Source organism: Cyprinus carpio, chromosome B22, assembly GCF_018340385.1.
Source record: "Cyprinus carpio isolate SPL01 chromosome B22, ASM1834038v1, whole genome shotgun sequence".
In the NCBI taxonomy this organism is placed as follows: Eukaryota; Metazoa; Chordata; class Actinopteri; order Cypriniformes; family Cyprinidae; genus Cyprinus; species Cyprinus carpio.
In genome coordinates, this window is record NC_056618.1 from 34,217,810 (window position 1) to 34,238,986 (window position 21,177).

The following is a 21,177-nucleotide window of genomic DNA, read 5'->3' on the forward strand; positions in this document are numbered from 1 at the left end:
CATAAAAATCTCCTAAATATACAATTTAATGTATAACTATCTAAGAAAGCTATTTTAAATAACATTTATAATTACTAAAAATAAATAAAAATATGTGTCGAATTTATATAAATCTATATTACATCGACACTAATAATACTTACATAAAGAAGTGATTTTTGTGTCAAATGTTGTCTCTGTGAACTGTTAATTTATCAATACAATACATGAATATATAAAATTATCAAATGATTCATCTACTTTTGCGCTATAAACTAATATTGAAATAAATAATCTGACAACGCCAAATCATATCAGTACGGCACGTGTGGAAAAGGTCTTATTATTAGGAGCATATTATATAAAAAGCAATATGTGTCTGCTCAGCATGTCCAGCGGACGTGACGTCAGCGCGTGGGCGGGGTTTCCGCTCCCAGCGGAAGTCAGTCGAGCGAGACCCTCTCGATCTGTTTAGCTTCAGCAGTGATGGAAGAAATACAGTGATTCATATACCCGGGTATGAAGATATTATTGAATTTACTAATCCAAACAGATAGATTCCTTGTTTAAATGCTTGCCAGGCTGTTAAAAGTAGCCGCTGGAATGTAACACATGTTATAGACGCAAGAAACGGAACAGTTTAACAGTGATCAGTTAGCATGACTGTCCCAAATGAAGACTGTACTAAAACAACATCCGCTTCTGTTTCTTCACACTGTGTAATGTATAAAGCTAACGCTCAGAACGTGTTGTGTGTCTCCAGGAGAGAGCTGTGTCGTGTCTGTGTGTTAGTAAGCCATGGCTCAGACGGAGAAGAAGGCAGGTCTGCTGAGGAGGACATCCTCGTCCAAGAAGCCTCTGAAGGAGAAGGTGCTGCTGATGTATGAGGACATATTTACAGTAAGTCTACTTTAAACTGAGAGCTCACAGAATATGATCCAAAGCACTTTAAAATAACCGCTTTCTATCTGAAGTGTGATTTATGTCTGTGACAGAGTGCTGTATTTTCAGCATCATTACTCCAGTCTTCAGTGTCCCTCGCTCCTTCAGAAACCATTCTGCTGCTCAAGAAACACTCATGTTTATTATCAAACATTCAGGATGCTTTCATCAGTAGAACAGCATTCATCTGAAATAGAGACCTTCTGTAACATCATAAATGTGTTTACTGTCACTTTTGATTTATTAATGTGTCCTTGATGAATAAAAATAGTAATGTATAAAAAAACGTTCGTTCTTTTTGAACGTTCGTCTGTTTTTACACTATTATTATATTTTGTAATTTTATGACAACAAAGTAGATTTTTCCCCTTAATTATCATTATTGTAAAATAAAGTAAAATATTTATTTATTTATTTATTTTACTTTTGGGTTGTAATTTCATTATTATCAATGGTTAATCTTATTAAACAATTTAAAAAGTACATAATAATAATAATAATAATAAAAAAAACATTTATTATTATGATGATGTTTGAAACAGCTAATTATAATTTTTTCAGGTTTCTTTGATGAATAGAAAGTTCAGAAGAACAGCATTCATCTAAAATAGAAGTCTTTTGTAACTTTATACGTCTTTACCGTCACTTTTGATTAATTAATGTGTCTTTGATAAATAAAAGCAGTAATTTATAAAAATAAAAAAAAGCTTACTGGCTTTAAATTTTTGAACGTTCGTCTGTTTTTACATTATTATTATATTTTGTAATTTTATGACAACTACGTACATTTTACCCCTTAATTATCATTATTGTAAAATAAAATATTTAATTTTGGGTTGTAATTTCATTATTATCAATGGTAAATCTTATTAAACCATTTAAAAAGTAAAGAATTTTCAAATTGCAGTGATGAAAATATTTTCAAGAAACATTTATTATTATTATGATGGTGTTGAAAACAGCTGCGTAGAATTTTTCCAGGTTTCTCTGATAAATAGAAAGTTCAGAAGAACAGCTTTCATCTCAAATAGAGATCTTTTGTAACTTTATAAATGTCTTTATCGTCACTTTTGATTAATTTAAAGCATCCCTGCTAAATAAAAGTATTATTTTTTATAATTCCTGGAGTAATGATGCTGAAAATCCAGCTTTGATCACAGAAATAAATTACATTTTAAAATATAGTCAAATAGAAAACAGTTATTTTAAATAATAATAATAATAATTCACAACATTACTGCTTTTGCTGTATTTTGGATCAAAAGAGACTTCTTTAAAAACATTAAACCTTTTAAATATCCAGATTACTGTTATTACATATTATTCACACAATGGCAGTAAATTATTCATAATTCATTGGTTCTCCCTAATTCCTCTGTATGATTGATAATTAATAGTATTTGTTTTTAAATGTGATGTTGGTGCAAACATGGATGTCAAACGCTGTGTTCGCTCTTGCTCCCATCAGAAGGAAGACCCGACCAAGAGCAATCCTCGCTTCTGGGACGAGCTGTTTCTGATGAAGGTCTGTGGCAGAGACACATGCTGGAGCTGTTGTCTGAGTGCGTGGACTGTGTTGTTGATCCGTGTGCTCTGAGCAGGTCAATCTGGAGCATCTGGAGGGGAAGCTGGAGGCGCTGGACGGGGACGAAGTGGTGAAGATCAGAGACAACATCAACAGTTTGTTCCATCACTGTGTTCAAGCTCTGGCTGAAGAGCACCAGATCAAAGTAGTCAATGCTCTTCAGGTGAGATCAGGCTTTCTACACGCTCCAAATAATCAGTGGCTGCCTCCTATTTCAGATTTAACAGAAAGAAAATCAATCATTCGTATGGTTTTTAGGTCAATTACAAACTAAATATTATTTTCATCACTGCAGTTTGAAAAATAAAGATGTACTTTTTATATGGTTAAGTATTTATACATGATGGTAGAACTAATTATACTTCATTTTTTTATATTTAAAATACTGAAAATCCAAGAATATAATAACGTTAACCATTGATAATAGTTGAAAAGATAAAATCCCAATCTATAAAATCCATACACTTTTTCAAATTTAATTGTATTTAATTTTATTTTATTTTACAGTGATGATAATTATGGGGTAAAATGTACTTAGTTGTCATATAATTAAAAAAAAAAATAATAGTGTAAAAATAGATTAACGTTCAAAAAGGCACCAGTAAGGTTTTTTTTTTTTGTTTTTTTTTTTTAAAGAAATGACTGCTTTTATTCATCAAGGACACATAAATTAATCAAAAGTGACAGTAAAGACTTTATAATGTTACAGAAGATCTCTATTTCAAATAAAAGCTGTTCTATTGATGAAAGAATCCTGAAAACAACTTTTAATGTTTAATAATAAACATGAATGTTGCTTGAGCAGCAAAGCAGCATATTATTATGATTTCTGAAGGGTCATGTGACACTGAAGGCTGGAGTAATGATGCTGAAAATACAGATTTGATCACAGAAATAAATTCTATTTTTAAATATAATCACATAGAAAAACTTATTTAAAATCGTAATTGTTATATCTCACAATATTACTGTTTTTACTGTATTTTTGATCAAATATTTTAAGTCTTGGAATGGAGAGGAGGAAGATTTATTTTTATTTTAAGTTAAATTTAAATATTATATTACAGAGACTATATTATTATTATATTTACAGTGCAGAAGTTTGGTTTGGTTACTTTTTTATTTGTTTTTGAAAGAAGTTTCTTCTGCTCATCAAGCCTGCATTTATTTGATCTAATAATCTGTATATTAAGTAATATTGTGAAATATTATTACAACTTAAAATAATAGTTTTCTATTTGAATATACTTTAAAAAAAAAATAATTTATTCCTGTGATGCAAAGCTGAATTTTCAGCATCATTACTCCAGCCTTCAGTGTCACATGTAACATCCAGTCTATCACATGATCATTTAGAAATCATTCTAATATTCTGATTTATTATGAGTGTTGGAAACAGTTCTGCTGTCTAATATATTTGATGAATAAAAGGTTTAAAAAGAACTGCATTTATTCAAAAAAAAAAAAAAATTCTAATAATATATATTCTAATAATATATTTTCTTTACTATCACTTTTTATCAATTTAACACATCCGTGCTGAATAAAAGTATTGATTTTATTAAAAAAAAAGAAAGAAAAAAAATGACTGACTCCAAATTACTGACCAGTAGTGTATATTGTTATTACAAAATATTTATATTTTAAAAACATAGCTTCTTTTTTTTGAAGCACTTTTTTTTTTTTTTTACTTTTATTCATCAAAGTATCCTAAAAAAAGTATCACATGTTCTGAAAAATATTAAGCAGCAGAACTGTTTCCAACTTTGAATAATGAATCATCATATTAGAATGATTTCTAAAGGATCATGTGATAATGATCCTAAAAATTCAGCTTTGCATTACAGAAATAAATGATAATTTAAAGTATAATAAATTTAATAAATTTAAAACAGTTTAAAATATATTACAATTATTTTAAATTGTAATAATCTGTTTTTTTCTGTATTTTTGATCAAATAAATGCAGGCTTGATGAGCAGAAGAAACTTCTTTCAAAAACATTAAAAATAGTAATGTTTCCAAACTTTTGGTCTGTACTGTATATATACACACACATATATTCTTTCTTATTTTAAATAAACATGCATACAAATACTCAATTGGAAACATAGGGCTGAAGTTGTGAAGTCAGTTTTGTGTTTGCAGACACACCCTTCATTCAGTTACTGGTTGGCATTCAGAAAATGTAACCGTTGCTTTTGACCTAGAAGATGTGAATGAACACGACAAAGAGATGAAAAGCTGCTCCTGTCTGTTTCTGTAGACCCTTTGTGCGCTGTTTAGAGGAGTTCACCAGAAGAACAAATCCGCCACAGGCTTCGACATCATCAACATGCTGATGGGCTTCGACAAAGCTGAGCTCCGAATGAAGGTCGGGCGTTTGTCCTGCGCACACGTGATCTGGACGCTTTTTATTGAATGCAGGTTTGAGTTGTGGTGTAATTGTGCACACAGGAGCTGATGGAGAGCCTGGACAGTCTGCTGTGCGGAGATGGATCCGAGAGTCTGAAGAGTTTGTGTCTGAAACTCCTGCTGTGTCTGGTCACTGTAAGATCAGCACATTCATTCTCCTGCACAAAGCTGCTCACTTCCACATGCTGCTTTTTCTCCACCCTTACCAGCATGGTATAAACCTCTTTTATCATGTATTCATGTCTAGGGCCTTGCTGTGTTTTTTTTCTTTCTTTCAGGTGACAGATAATATTAGTCAGAACACCATACTGGAGTATGTGATGATCAACAGTATATTTGAGGCCATTCTACAGGTAAAACTGTGATTGGCTGTATTATGTGTCTTCGATTTTACCCGCACGTTATAATTTCATGCATTTCATTCGCCTCTTTTTGTCCAGATTCTGTCTGACGTTTCCAGTCGAGCGCGGCACGGATATGATGCAGTGGTACTTTTAGCTCTGCTGGTCAACTACAGGAAGTACGAGGTGATGCTTGTACTAATATAATGTATTGTTCTAGCAGTTTCTAGTCATGAAGCATTGATTGTAAGACTTCTGGGAGGTTCATTCTGTGAGTTTCCTCCTTTAATTGTAGTCTGTGAATCCTTATATTGTGAAACTGTCAATAGTGGACGACGAGCCGACCCTGGATGTGAGTAGTTGGGGAGATTGGTGAAAATCAAGATATTTCTGAGTCATTGTCATGCGGTGGTCTAATAGAATGGATCTTTTCACAGGGCCTGGGGAGGGTCATCCACCACGCACTCGCTGAGTACAACAGGTAACATGCAGTCTTTGTTGTTCGTTTTTAAGAAACGTGTGTGAAAGATTTAATGTGATCCGTCTGGTTTCCACAGACAGTATAAAGAGAAAGAAGAAGAAAACCAGGGAGGCTTTTTCTCCACCCTTACCAGCATGGTATAAAACTCTTTTATCATTTATTCATGTCTAGGGCCCTATGAAATAATGTTTTATATTTTATTAATTTGTGGTTTTTTTTTTTTTTTTTAATTAGTGAAGAAGAAAATAATTGCTTTTTTTTTTTCAGACTCTACTTTAATGGTTAAATTAAATTGTGTTAATCAAAAAGCATGTTTAATTAATCAAAATCCCAAAATGTACCATATTTAACAGCAATTTATTAAAAGTTTCACAAAAATTAAATTTTTAAGGCCCTATAAATTTTTTTTTCTTTTCTGAAATTTAGTTTGTTTTTGTTTTTTTTGTTTTTACCAAATTTTGTTTTTCATTAATTTTCTGGATTCCATTTTAATGGTTTCATTAAATATTAATAATCAAAAGCATAATTAATTTTTTTAATATTTTGTTTTTATTTTTATACCCAGAAATACAGCTGTGTATTTACATTTTATTTGTTTTTTGCCTGAAAAAATTTGGGTAAATCATTTTTATGGTAAAAAATTCCTTTAAAAATAATGTTTTAATAATAACTTTATTGTTGTTGTAGGTGTTGTTGTTATATTTTTATTAAGTAATATATTTCTGTCACAGTTTCTTCAAGTTAAACCGAACTTTTATTTTGACGGGTTGCTGTGAAGATCGTTTCTGTTTGTATCTGATATGACGATAGTTTTATTTAAAAGAAATTATAAAATGCTCATGAAGTGCCTCTCAGAGCAGTTCTAGAGGTTATATTCATGTGTTCATGTACTCATATATTGAGGCGGTGATTTTGTGATTTTGCAGCTACATATTTATCATAATTATGCTTTGGTCTGCAGGTGGGCAGTATGTTTATCGCTGACGCAGATGAGAAGCTGTCAGTACAGTAAGTAAAAATTAAAAGCGTTAATTGGTGATTGGATTTTTTTTCATATACAACTAACCTACAAAAGTTTGGAGTTGGTAAGATTTTTAAAAAAAGAAGTCTCTTCTGTTCACCAAGGCTGCATTTATTTGATCAAAAATACAGTGAAATCCGTAATATTGTGAAATATTATTACAGTGTAAAAGAAGTGTGTTTTATTGTAATATATGTTAAGATGTGATTGATTCCTGTGATCAAAGCTTTATTTTTTAGCATCATTACTCCAGTCTTCAGTGTCACATGAGTTCAAAAGAACAGCATTTACTGGAAACAGAAATCCTTTTAACCTTCTAAAAGTAATTACTGTCACTTTTTATCAGTTTAATGCAACCTTTCTGAATAAAAGTGCTACTTTCTTTCGAAAAAGTGAACCTTTGAAGAGAAATATATATATATTTGAAGTTCAGATCAGCCCCATAAGTCTCCAGCGCATAATAGCAGTCATCAAATCTTGAAATGTCCATCCTTGTATTATTAAATCAAATGCTCCACATGTCTGATGACTTTATTGTCATTTAGGACTAATGAAGCTATCCTGCTCGCTCTCTATGAGGCTGTACATCTCAACAGAAACTTCATCACAGTTCTTGCACAGGTCAGCACACTGACATATGCATATATTATTAGGCCTGTCCTGTCTATACTTATATTTGATGGTTATGGTTTATCTTTGCATCTGTAATTGTCAATCACAGAGCCATCCGGAGATTGACATTGCAACAGCCCCGGCTGTGCCCATCCCGGCCTCTCCTACGACCCCGCTGGGCACCACACCGCCCTCTCTGGACAGTGAGTAGTGACTAGTGTTAAAACATCATTCACTCACCCTCATGTCAAACCCACATGACCCGCTTTCTTCTGCAGAACACTAAAGTAGAAATACATGCACCGTATGAGAATCTAATACTTTCAGTGGCTGTTTAAATGGTCAACACAGTAACCAGAAGTGAGGTTTGTCTGAATAATGAAACACTTTGTGATTTTTAAGCAGCTGTTGTTCAGCAAATGACCCTTTGAATCGTACTTCCAGTCTGTTATACTGTAGGGCTGGCAATTCACTGAGTCCACACTTACATTTGCCTCTAAAACATGTGTAACTTTTATGCTGCTTTTTGCATTCCAACCTTTTAAAAACTTGATATCCATTAGCTGTATGAAATATTAACTCCACTCGGATCTGGCAGACTGAAGCTCCCGTGGTGGCTGTGGCGTGTTCTCCTGCTTGAATGTGCCAGCAGAGCTCAATCATCTGTAATCAGGGTGACACGCGAAACATTCACTATATACTTATAGCCTGTTCACAAAAAGGACAATAACTATAATGGTAATTATAATGTTTTAATACTCACTCTAATATAATAATAACTATAATGTTTTAATAAGCATTTCAATTTAACAAAAACGGTAACATTTTAATAACATTCTAATTTAACGATAACTGTAACGTTTAAACAATCGTTCTAATTTAATGATACATATAACATTTTAATAATAATTCTAATTTAACAATACCTGTAATGTTTTAACAATCGTTCTAATTTAATGATACATATAACATTTTAATAATCATTCTAATTTAACGATACCTGTAATGTTTTAACAATCGTTCTAATTTAATGATACATCTAACATTTTAATAATCATTCTAATTTAACGATACCTGTAATGTTTTAACGATCGTTCTAATTTAACGATACCTGTAACGTTTTAACGATCGTTCTAATTTAACGATACCTATAACATTTTAATAATCATTCTAATTTAACGATACCTGTAATGTTTTAAGGATCGTTCTAATTTAATGATACCTATAACATTTTAATAATCATTCTAATTTAACTATACCTGTAACGTTTAAACGATCACTCTAATTTAACGATACCTGTAATGTTTTAATAATCATTCTAATTTAACGATACCTGTAACGTTTTAACGATCGTTCTAATTTAATGATACCTATAACATTTTAATAATCATTCTAATTTAACTATACCTGTAACGTTTAAACGATCATTCTAATTTAACGATACCTATAACATTTTAATAATCATTCTAATTTAATGATAACTGTAATGTTTTAATAATTGTTCTAATTTAACGATACCTGTAATGTTTAAACAATCTTTCTAATTTAACGATACCTATAACATTTTAATAATCATTCTAATTTAACGATAACTGTAATGTTTTAATAATTGTTCTAATTTAACGATAACTGTAACATTTTAATAATCATTCTAATTTAATGATACCTATAACATTTTAATAATCATTCTAATTTAAAGATAACTGTAATGTAATAATATTCATTCTAATTTAACGATAACTGTAACATTTTAATAATCATTCTAATTTAACGATAATGCTGACATTTTAATAATCGTTCTAATTTAACGATACCTGTAACGTTTTAATAATCATTCTAATTTAAAGATAACTGTAACATTTTAATAATCATTCTAATTTAAAGATAACTGTAACATTTTAATAATCATTCTAATTTAACAATAACTGTAACATTTTAATAATCATTCTAATTTAATGATACCTGTAACGTTTTAACGATCGTTCTAATTTAATGATACTTATAACATTTTAATAATACTTCTAATTTAACGATAACTGTAACATTTTAATAATCATTCTAATTTAATGATAACTGTAACATTTTAATAATCATTCTAATTTAAAGATAACTGTAACATTTTAATAATCATTCTAATTTAACGATAACTGTAACATTTTAATAATCATTCTAATTTAATGATACCTGTAACGTTTTAACGATCGTTCTAATTTAATGATACCTATAACATTTTAATAATCATTCTAATTTAACTATACCTGTAACTGTTTAAACGATCATTCTAATTTAACGATACCTATAACATTTATAAATCATTCTAAATTTAATGATAACTGTAATGTTTTAATAATTGTTCTAATTTAACGATACCTGTAATGTGTTTAAACAATCTTTCTAATTTAACGATACCTATAACATTTTAATAATCATTCTAATTTAACGATAACTGTAATGTTTTAATAATTGTTCTAATTTAACGATAACTGTAACATTTTAATAATCATTCTAATTTAATGATACCTATAACATTTTAATAATCATTCTAATTTAAATATAACTGTAATGTTTTAATAATCATTCTAATTTAACGATAACTGTAACATTTTAATAATCATTCTAATTTAAAGATAACTGTAACATTTTAATAATCGTTCTAATTTAACGATACCTGTAACGTTTTAATAATCATTCTAATTTAACGATAACTGTAAAGTTTTAATAATCGTCCTAATTTAAGGATACCTGTAATGTTTAATCAATCGTTCTAATTTAATGATACCTATAACATTTTAATAATAATTTTAATTTAACGATACTTACAATGTTTTAATAATCATTCTAATTTAACGATACCTGTAACATTTTAATAATCGTTCTAATTTAACGATACCTATAGCGTTTTAATAAATATTCTAATTTAACGATAATGGAAACGTTTTAATAATTGTTCTAATTTAACGTTACCTATAATGTTTTAATAATTATTATTGCTCAGTTTTTGCGTAGTGAAAGTGATGGATCTCTGTTGAATCTTTCAGTTAAAAAAATGTAATGTGACACTCCCACATAAGTAATAAACTTAGATAATGATGATGGACATGAATTCAGCTAAATCCTAATATGCTAACAACACAAAAGGGGGTCTGTATTGTCAAGATGCTACATACTCTAAAGTGTGGACTTTCTCAGAACGAAGTATGTACTTTTAGTGTGTAGTATAGGTACACACATTGGGGCGAATGATCATTTTCAGAAATTATTCACCATGCTTTCATTCTCTCTTTGCAGTGATGAATAATCCCGAGCTTCCTCTGGACCCAAACCTGCAGACGAGTAATCTTCTCATAACCTTCCTCAAATATTCCTCCATCGTAATGCAGGACACCAAAGGCAAGCTATCACCGCTTCTCTCCTCTGTGCGGTCCAAAACCTAGCGAGCTTTCTAGCGCCTACCTAGGCAGCTGCCTTCTGAGGCAGCATCCAAAGTCAAACAGAACCTCGACTCGCATGTCGCTAAGCTAATAACACAGTACTCTTATAAGCATAAAAACACAAAGGACGCACATTTTAGCTAAAATAGTCCATTTTTAATTAGCTTAATAGTATTATTGTAATTATTAGCATTTTTCCCGCCTTGTCCGCCATTTTTGATTTTCGCGCTTGTTGCAATGCATTATGGGATTGCGTTCCTTGCAAAGGATGCATGCAGTTTTTAATTTTTACAAAAGAAGGTAAGGCGGCATTACCTTATCTACATGCTTTAAAAGCTTCTATGGCAAAGTGCCTTAAAATGCTGCCTAAGTAGGGAGCTCACTAGAATTTGGAACGGAGCCATTTATTTCTCTTCGTTTTAAGCCAGTCTTTTGTGCACATCTTTACCGTAGTTTTCCTCTGTGTATTTTCAGATGAACACAGACTCAACAGTGCCAGGCTGTGCCTCATCATTCTGACCTGCATAGCCGAGGTAATGCATTGTGGGTAATTATTATTTTTTTTCCTGTGAGTTCGTTCACTGTTTGACCGTTTGTCCTCTCGCTGTCCGTTTTAAAGGACCAGTACGCTGACGCCTTCCTCCACGATGATAACATGAACTTCAGGGTCAACTTGCACAGAATGGTAAGAGTCTCTGCTGAGGTCTCAGTTGTTTTAAAATGTCAGGATCCAAATAAAGACGATGTTTCTGGCATATAAAGCAGCAAACTGCCCGGCCCCATGTTACAACCAATCCATTACGAAATGGGACGTCCCAGAGCCTCTCTGCTGATGCAGTAAATCCAGTTATCTAGACACATGAAAGCAGGATCATTTGTGCACTTTAGACTGAAATCAGTATTTATTTATATAAAGGGACCCTTCATCCATCCAGTGTTGTGAAGTCATTTCTCTTCTGTATTTCAGCCCATGAGGCATCGAAAGAAAGCGGTGGATAAGAGCATCCCCTCCCGGCCTTTAGTTTGTGCGGTTCTGGGTGAGTTTTGTGGTCAGATTGAGTGACGTCTTTATCGTTTTGTGAGCGTTTATGCGAGTATTGTTTGTCTTCGCAGATCTGATGGTCGAGTTCATTGTCACTCATATGATGAAGGAGTTTCCCATGGATCTCTATGTGTGAGTTTCCTTTTAATTTGCATCTTTAAATACTGCGGTGCTTAGATGATGGATATGTGGATGTGGTGAGAATGAATTAAGTCATTTGTTTTAGACGCTGCGTTCAGATAATTCACAAACTGATCTGCTACCAGAAGAAGTGCAGAGTTAGGATACACTACACGTGGAGAGAACTCTGGTCAGGTATGATCTTTACAGTGTGTGTCTGAGCAAAACACAGCCACGCACTCTGTGGGGGGTTCTTTGCTTTTAGTCTGTTTTTGTCTTTTATGGATATATATATATATATATATAGTAAATTTAATGTTATTTTGATGATTTTTTTTGTGTTTATTTTTAAATTCACTATTGTCTTTCATTTTATTTTACATTTTTTTTGTTTGTTTTTAGTTTTTTCTTTTGTCTTTTTTATTTTTGTTTATTTATTTTGTGTATTTATTTTTATTTTTTGGTTCTTCTGTTTTTTTAATTATTTTTATTCACTTTTGTTTTTGATTTCATTTTTTCCCATGTCTTTTTTTTTTCTTGTTTTTACTTTGCTTTTGTTTAGTTTTTTGTTCTTTTGTTTATACTTTTTTTCTTGCTTGTTTTTTTTTGTATGTATTTTTATTGTATTGTTTTCTTTGCATTTTTATTTATTTTTAATTTTTTTCACTTTTGTTTTTCATTTTTTTACTTTCTTTTTCTTTTTTATTTTTGTTGTATTTTATTTTTTATTTTTTGTTCTTGTTTTTAATTTATTTTTATTCATTTTATTTTTCTTTGATATCTTTATTCTTTTGTTCTTCTGTTTTTATTTAACTATTTTATTCACTTTTGTTTTTTTATTTCATTTTTTTCCCTATGTATTTTATTTTATTTTTTTCTTGTTTTTCCTTTCCTTTTTGTTTTAGGTTTTTGTTCTTGTTCATTTTTTTCTTTGTTCTTGTTTTTATATATTTTTTTATTGTATTTTTTTTCTTTGCATCTTTCATTTTTCTTTTTTTGTGTTGTTCTGTTTTTTAAATAATTTTTATTCACTTTTTTCTTTTTACCCCTGTTCCCTTTACTTTTGTTTTGATTTCTTATGTTTTCCTTTGCTTTTGTTTTTAAAAAAAATTTTTTAGTTTGCTTGTTTTTTTTTTCTTTGCTTTGTTTGTTTTTTGTTCTTCTGTTGTTTTTATTCACTTCAGTTTTTGATTTATTCATTTTTTTTTCTTTTTCTTTCTTTTGCTTTAATTTTTTTTTTCATTTTGTTTTTGTTCCTTTTTATTTATTTTTAGAAATATAACTTTCTTATATAAATATAAAATACTTCACAAATACTTTCTGTTTATTTATTTTAAACTCCGGCAACCCCTGATAATGGATCTGATGAAGCCTGTGTAAATCTGCTCTAGCAGTAGTGTGGAGTCACAGGTCAAGACGGTGATTATTTCAGTGTGCTTCAGATGGCTGTATGTATTGATTGTGTTTCGCAGCTCTCATTAACCTTCTGAAGTTCCTGCTGTCTAATGAGACCAGCCTTCTGTCGAAGCACAATATCTTCCAGCTGGCTCTCCAGGTAAATCACACTCTCTGCGAGCAGCAGTTTGTCATGTTTTTAAGCACAGATTGGGCATTTCTCACCTTACTTGACATGTTTTTGTCTGCTTCAGGTGGTGAACCTCTTTAACATGTTCATCACATACGGAGACACGTTTCTGCCCACGCCCAGCAGTTACGACGAGCTCTATTACGAGATTATACGCATGCATCAGGTGTTTGATAACCTCTACTGCATGGGTAAGTCACCCGAGCTGCATGCGTGTTTATTTTTCTCCATCATGACTGAAGCACTGACCTGATGTTCATGACTCCGCAGTGCTGCGAGTCTCGGCCAACGCAGGCCCGTGGAAGGAGCCTGCTAGTAAAGTCACTCAAGCTCTCGTCAACGCCAGGTCAGAACGCTCACCTTCACCTTCATTCAGATCACATTCACAATACACAAGACAGCATTTATAGCACTCTTCCTTTAAATTATCGGCCTTAAGTACTCTAAAATAAGATCTTTTATATAATATTAATAATATATAGTTGATTTATATAATGTAATTCAGGTTACATGCCAATTATTTTATAAAGATGTTTTATTTATATATATATATGACATTGTTGCTTTACATGTTGAAATTGTGGAAGATGATAATAGTTGCTGATTTAGTTGATGTTTTTGACTTTTGTTTCATTGCTTTGGTAAAAAAAAAATATTAAAAATCCCCTTTTCTTTACTTTTTATTTATTTATTTTCCACTTTGATTTGTATTTGGTATTTTTGTTATTGATTTATTTTTTTATTTTTTTTTGCTTTGCTTTTGGTTTGTTCTTTTTTTTTATTTAGTCTTTAGTGTTATTCTTATTTATTTATTTTTTTGCTCTTTTTTGTTTTTGTTTATTTTTTTTCTCTGCTTTTTTTCTTTAGTTTGAGGTTTTTGTTCTTCTATTTATTTAGTTTTTTTTATATATATTTATTATATATTTCATATTTTGTAACATATTTTGTTATATACATATATTTACGTTTATATATATATGTGTGGTTTTTATTTTGTTTTGTGTCTTTGGTTTGTTTTTTGTTTTTTGTTTTTTTCTTTGTATGCATGTTAGATTATAAAAAGTATTAAACGTATAAACAAACAAAACTTTACAATAAAAATCATACGAAATACACAGTCTATTTATACAATGTACTGTCATTTACATAGCAGTTATATCGTAAACATGGGTGAAACCGTGAAAGATCGTAATCATAGTTTGAAGTCTGTGACTAACACTGGGCAGCTTTAGTAAAGTGGGTGTTTCTGTCTTTATTTTGGTTAGTGTGCGAGGGGCATGGTGCTGAATTAATTATTGATTTTAGAGTCTGAGGTAATGTGGAAGCATTCTCCGGGCTTTCAGAGATGTCACCATGTGTTTGTGCCGCACAAAAGAAGTCGAGCGCTGTTTTTTTGCAGCATGCATAATGCAGAGCATTACTGCAGAATATTTAAAAGAGCACACCTTTGAAAATCCTCTGTAACGTTACCTTTTATTTTCACACAGGAGCTGTATTATGAAGCTTCTGCACTGTTTTCAGTGCTGGTCACATTTTGTTTCTTTCATTTCAGAGCCATTATTAACCACTTCAACCCCAAGATTGAGTCGTACGCCACTGTGAACCACATCTCACAGCTCTCAGAAGATCAGGTAACGGTTTAGACGGACCGTTTACACAGCCATGTAACGTTTTGATCTCTTAAGGCTTTAATGAGAGCTTAATGAGTTTCCGCACAGAACATTAACTTTAGCCTCATTGTAATATAGTGTGATTTATATGTCATTTTCTTATTTATTATAACACTGTCATTCAAAAGTTTGGGGTCGGTACGATTTTTATTTTTAAGAAATAAATACTTTTATTCAGAAAGCATGTATTTAATTGATCAAAAGTGACAGTAAAGACATTTATAGTGTTATAAAAGATTTAGATTTTCATAAAAATCCTGTTCTTTTGAACTTCTTATTCATTTTAATTCTTATTGATTTTAAAAAAAGGTTTACTGGTTGCCACAAAAGTATGAAGCAGCACAACTGTTTTCAACATCGATAATAATCATAAATGTGTCTTGAGCATCAAATCAGCATATCAGAATGATTTCTGAAGATCATGTGACACTGAAGACTGGAGGAATGAAGAATGTTGATCACAGAAATAAATTACATTTTATAAATTAATATATCCACATGGAAAACTGTTTAAATGCATATTTTTCAAATTTTTACAGTATTTTTAACCAAAAAAAGCATAAGAATTATTTCAAAAACATTAAAATCTTACTGACCCCAAACATTATTATTAAAAAAATGACATTTTTGGTGTAAAATCTACATGCATCAATACTTTTTGCATAAATGCCTCACAGTCTTATCGCCCAACTTTAACTCAGTTCTGTCAAATGAGAGAGTTGGTTTTGAATCTGAATTAGCAAAACTCTGTATATGTGTCTAGAAAAGTGGCTGATTGGGACGGTCACAGGTGTTGCTTAATTAGCCTTTGATCTGTAGGGTAATGATGCCGTGTGCTGGAAGTGAGGTCAGTTCTACAGACGGTTGCGCCAGCTGTCGCTCTTTTATCTCGCTTCGCCAGATGCTCCCGCGTGACCTCTAACAGACCTCTGTCCAGCCTCTCTGGCTCTCTTAGTTTAGTGTAAGTGCTCCATCAGCCCGTCTCATGCCCTGGAGTGTCCCAGTCAAACTCCAGACCCATCCGATTTAAAATTACTGCGCACAATGTGACCTCAGACAGCTTGTAGTTGTGGGAAAGCTACTTTGAAACAATGTCTTTCCATGATTGCCACAGAGAACTGTTTTGAAATATATTATTTCAAAAATATGATTACATTTTAATAGAATGTTTAGTCAAATGTAATAAAAATACATTTAATTAAAGTGTTTTTTATTTTATATAATATATATATATATATATATATATATATATATATATATATTTTTTTTTTTCCAGGGTAAAATGACAGAAAATATTATTTAAATATTAATATTTTAAAAGATACGATTACATTCTAATAAAATATTAATCAAAATAGTACTGTAGTGAAATGACATTACGTTTAATGAAAAGAAATTAATATATATATATATATATATATATATTATATATATATATATATATATATATATATATATATATATATATATATATATATATATATATAATTTTTTTTTTTTTTACGGTTTAAAATGAAATATCTACCAAAACATTTTTTCTTAGGTAAAATGACACACAATAATATTTAAATATTAGTTTTTCAAAAATATTACATTTTTAATAAAATATTTATTAAAATGTAGTAAAAAACCATTACATTTAGTAAAACATATACCAAAATAATCCGCCAAAAATGCTACTTAAAAATTAAGGTAACATGACAGAAAACATTATTATTTAAAATGTATCATTACATTTAAATAAAGTGTTTATTAAAATGTAATAAATACCATTAGATTTAATTGATTTTATTTTTAAAAATCCAGGGTTTTAGCTCCTACTTTTTTAAATACAGGGACAAAATAAATGCAGTTTTTCATAACATCTGTAATGTAAACAAAATGCAATGATTTTAAAAGTCAACATTTTGAAACTCTACAATATAAAAGATAAAACCACAAGTGTTAATGCAGAGAAAAACAGTTTTTTGGTCCATTTCCTGTATTTGACCAACTACAAGTAGGCAAATATTACATGCTAGATATTAAAAGATGAATGTGAAGTTTGCAAACTACTGCTGATCGTGCTTGATCAACAGAGAGCTTGTGCCAGGTGTGGTGGTTCATATCTGCATCAGTAGTCATGTGATCACTAGCTTTTTAAATGTGTTCCTGTAGTTCAGTTCAGGACCGTTGTTATAAAACAGATAAACCAGAGTCTTTCATTGTCAGTGGATTTCTGTCAGTGCATATTTCTTGTAGTTGTATCTGGGTTTGATGTCATGGTTTCTCATCTGTAGGTGCTGGAGGTGGTGCGTACAAACTACGACACACTGACCCTGAAGCTGCAGGACGGTCTGGATCAGTTCGAGCGCTACTCTGAACAGCCCAGAGAGGCCGGCTTTTTCAAGGAGCTGGTAAGCTTTTGAGTTGGCTTGACAAGTTCCTTCCTTCCTTCGGCTACATTAACTATGGGTTGAATGGTACAGAAGACGACAAAAAGTTGGACGAAATCGCAGAACGTCACAGAATTTGGTGGATTTCAGTGAAACTACAACCCAGCAAAATAAAAGTTCAGTTTAACGTGAACCAAAAACTTTATACGAAATATGCTACTATTGTAGAGCAGAACGTACTTCTCAGAGTAATAATAATTATAACAATAATAATAATGCAGTTTATTAAACCATTGTTTTTAAAAGGAATATCTCACAATATTGCACACATTTTAATCCAGGTTTTAATTTCACCTGTAAATCTTTGTTGTACGGCATTTTCAAACTTGTTCAAATTTCATTTGCAAGATTTGTAAAAATTGTAGTTTTTAATTATTGATTCCATTAAGATTGTTTTTGATAAATTTGTAAAAAATCATAAAACGCAAAATGCAGAAAAATGAGACAACACAATTTTTATAAAATGCTGCTACTAACAATAAATAATAGTAATAATAATAATAAATCATAGGGCATTTAATTTCATATTATTGTTATAATTGTAATAAATTAATACATTGTTAAAGTTCTATGAATTCAATTGATTAAACGTCCTAATTAATATGTTACTTAACCATTTAAAGAACATCCAGAAAACTTAAAAAGAAAAACACTGGATTTGGGGTAAAATAAAACTATTCATGCAGAGGAATATTTGGTGAGACTATTATTATTATTATTATTGAATTTATTAATAATTATAGCTCTTAAATCTTAAAGGAAAGCAAAACAGCACAGTCCTTTAATAAACATATCTGTCACGTGATGTGCAAATATATAACACGTATTCAGCACTCTAAATACTGTCTGTTTATTATATTGTAAAGCCGAGCCCAGTTCTTCTTTTTCTGAGCTCAGTCCCTCTGCCCCGAGGAGCTCACTGCTGCGTTAAATTTTAATGTGGAGTGAATTCACACGCATCTCCGTCAGGAAACGAGTTAGTGTTGATGCACGGATGCTGGTTTGTGTTTGCAGGTTCGCTCCATCAGTCTGAACGTGAGGAAGAACGTGTCTCTGAGTACCATGAGTCAGGACGTCCTGCTGAAGGAGTTCTCCTCCATATCCTGAGCCCGCGGGACCTTTGACCTTCACACTGACACATCTGAGGCTTCTCCACGTTACACCGGTCAGAACTGGATTCGATCTTCAGGCTGTATTACTGATGCAGTGTGTGTGAGTTCGCTCGCACTCAGAACTGACTCGTATTGGCTTAACAAAGCAATCAGACAAATTTGCACAATGTGAATTTTGATTCTGACTACCTGGTATTTTTCTCTCCTTTATTGGTGGTCCAGTGTTGTTTCTATTGATTCTATTGCATATATTCCATTGCCTTAGCACCAGAATGATGAAAGCCAATGTGCTTGCACAGAATTACCAGCAATTTTCAGTTCTTTTCTACATTCAGAGTGAATGCAAACAAAAAATCCTATTTTCATGAGCATGGAAAAGAAATGTCTGGCTCACGAATTAAAGAAAATTATAATTTGCATTAATAAAATGAAGCCATTAAGATTTGCATTCTGACATATTTTCATGACAAACACATTTTCTTGTTATTGTAATGCAAAAAAGAAAAGATTCTCATTACCGTAATGCACCAAAAATCTCATTACCTTTATACACTAATGATAATTTTTACATCCTGTTTCATTAAAAAAAAAATTAAAATTAAGTTTAACACGTGCTACCATAATGCATATTTAAATATTTTTAATATATTACGGTAATGAGAATTTATTAAATTTGCTTAATGGTCCTCTCGTTACAATGTGCTACACTCTCATTCTCATTACTGGGATACAGTAATAATATATTTTCTGTCCTTCTTTATTAAAAACAGCATTTACATACCACTATTCAGTTTTGAATATGCTATACATTTTTGTAACGATAATTTGGGTGTAAAATTATTTCACAATGCAAACGAATATTAATATCCCTAAAACAGGTTTAATTTTCATGACATCTCAGCACATTTCCTCGCAAATTCTTTTCAGAATGTGTAAAAATCTCATACCATAATACAATAAAAATCATTATCCTTTCCTTTTTTTTTTTATTAAAAACTTTATTTCAGTGTAACACATAACTCCATAATGCATGATTAAATCGTACTTTGGAATTTAAGTGATACACTTTATTACGGTAATGAGCACTTGAGGAGAGAATTTAATTTTCTTGTCATATTAATGAATCGATGGGCTTCATTTTTAAGCAAAAAATAATTTTTTTTTCCTTCAGCTTTTTAAAGTTTCATGTCAGTTTTCACGAGATTCACCCTGGAGTGTAAGTGCATTAATTTTTAACAGATCTGACAGTCTCTTAATTCTCTTGGCTCTCAGTTTATCCCAGTATTGCGAGATGTTTCAGTACGGCATCATGAGTAGATATGAAGTTGCAGTGTAAAAACAGCTGTACGTTGAGTTGTGTAACACTGGGTAAAGAATGAAACAAATGTATTAACTTGACACTCCACTGAAAGCTAGTTCTAGAGAATTCAGAACATTATAGAATCCAAAACTACTGATTAGTCCAGTTTAACAGGGTAACTGAATAAAGCAAACACATAGAAGTTCTTGGTAAATTCTTCCTGGGTTTGGTCCTAAATGAGTATTTGGCTTCCTTTGCCTTAGTATTCTTATTTATGGGTGTTTGTTTCCTTATTAAATCTTATTTTGTACAACGATGGCCCGTGTCTTGGTTTGTGTTGGACTTCAGTGTTAACCCAATGCTCTTGCATCTTGGTAGAGAGTCATCTTCTAAAAAACTTTTTATCATTGGCTTTACCTCTAAAAGAAGCAGTTAATAAGTTAAACTCCCTTCCAAGGGTTTATTCCCTGTGGCCACAAAAGAAAGCTTTAACTTTCTCCCTCAGAAGGGCATATGCTATAATAAGATAACATGATCTGCTTAAATGTAAGTTGTGGCGACTATATGGACAAAAGTATTGGAACACATTACTTGAAAAAATAACTCAAGATATTTTCCTTTAAGTTAAAAGGTAATACTTTACAAGTTACTTGTACCACATTGTACTAATTTGGCCACAGTTTAACTAAAATGAGGAAACATGATATATAATAGCTTAAAACGAAGGAACGAATTCTTAATTAATGGGAAGCTTCTGATGCACAAATCCTTTCCCTTTCACATTAAATTTTCTAATTTATTTTGAAATGACTGGATGTTTTCGGCAAAAATGCAGTGAACTGTATCACGCCTTCACATTAAATTCCCGACGGCATGGATTCTGTTGAAGCCAGTTTCCAAAACAAATTACAAAACAAAGGTTATAAATATTGACAAAGGAATAAATATTGATCACAAACTCTGCTCTCATTTCTTCATGTATCCGTCTGAAGAGACTGATTTCTCAGGGAGCTTGTGTCTGGACGGATTTCCTGAAAAGCTGTTTATATAGAGACGTCTCCTTTGTTAAAAGTGCTTTATAAATAAAGCTGAACTGCACAAAAACCA

General features: G+C 31.2%; 1 protein-coding gene across 1 annotated transcript; it reads left to right on the forward strand.

Moving 5' to 3' along the window:
- The first annotated feature begins 361 nt into the window (after positions 1-361).
- Positions 362-20,386, forward strand: LOC109085409 (armadillo-like helical domain-containing protein 3). Its single transcript, XM_042748905.1, has 26 exons — positions 362-496; positions 743-879; positions 2,390-2,446; positions 2,523-2,669; positions 4,772-4,879; positions 4,963-5,055; positions 5,199-5,273; positions 5,361-5,447; positions 5,557-5,613; positions 5,699-5,742; positions 5,819-5,879; positions 6,704-6,750; positions 7,309-7,384; positions 7,485-7,578; positions 10,664-10,765; positions 11,281-11,339; positions 11,426-11,491; positions 11,774-11,843; positions 11,920-11,980; positions 12,075-12,163; positions 13,441-13,523; positions 13,618-13,744; positions 13,824-13,899; positions 15,106-15,184; positions 17,503-17,619; positions 18,673-20,386. Exons 2-26 carry the CDS (start codon positions 778-780, stop codon positions 18,763-18,765), a joined length of 2,070 nt encoding a protein of 689 aa, XP_042604839.1. The 5' UTR covers positions 362-496; positions 743-777; the 3' UTR covers positions 18,766-20,386.
- Positions 20,387-21,177: the final 791 nt, after the last annotated feature.

Bases quoted from the DNA above. Each gene is read 5' to 3' on its own strand.
- LOC109085409 (XM_042748905.1), top strand. From the start codon at position 778: ATGGCTCAGACGGAGAAGAAGGCAGGTCTGCTGAGGAGGACATCCTCG. The intron at 2,670-4,771 runs GTGAGATCAGGC...CTGTTTCTGTAG, and splicing joins AAGTAGTCAATGCTCTTCAG to ACCCTTTGTGCGCTGTTTAG. The intron at 11,340-11,425 runs GTAATGCATTGT...TCCGTTTTAAAG, and splicing joins TTCTGACCTGCATAGCCGAG to GACCAGTACGCTGACGCCTT.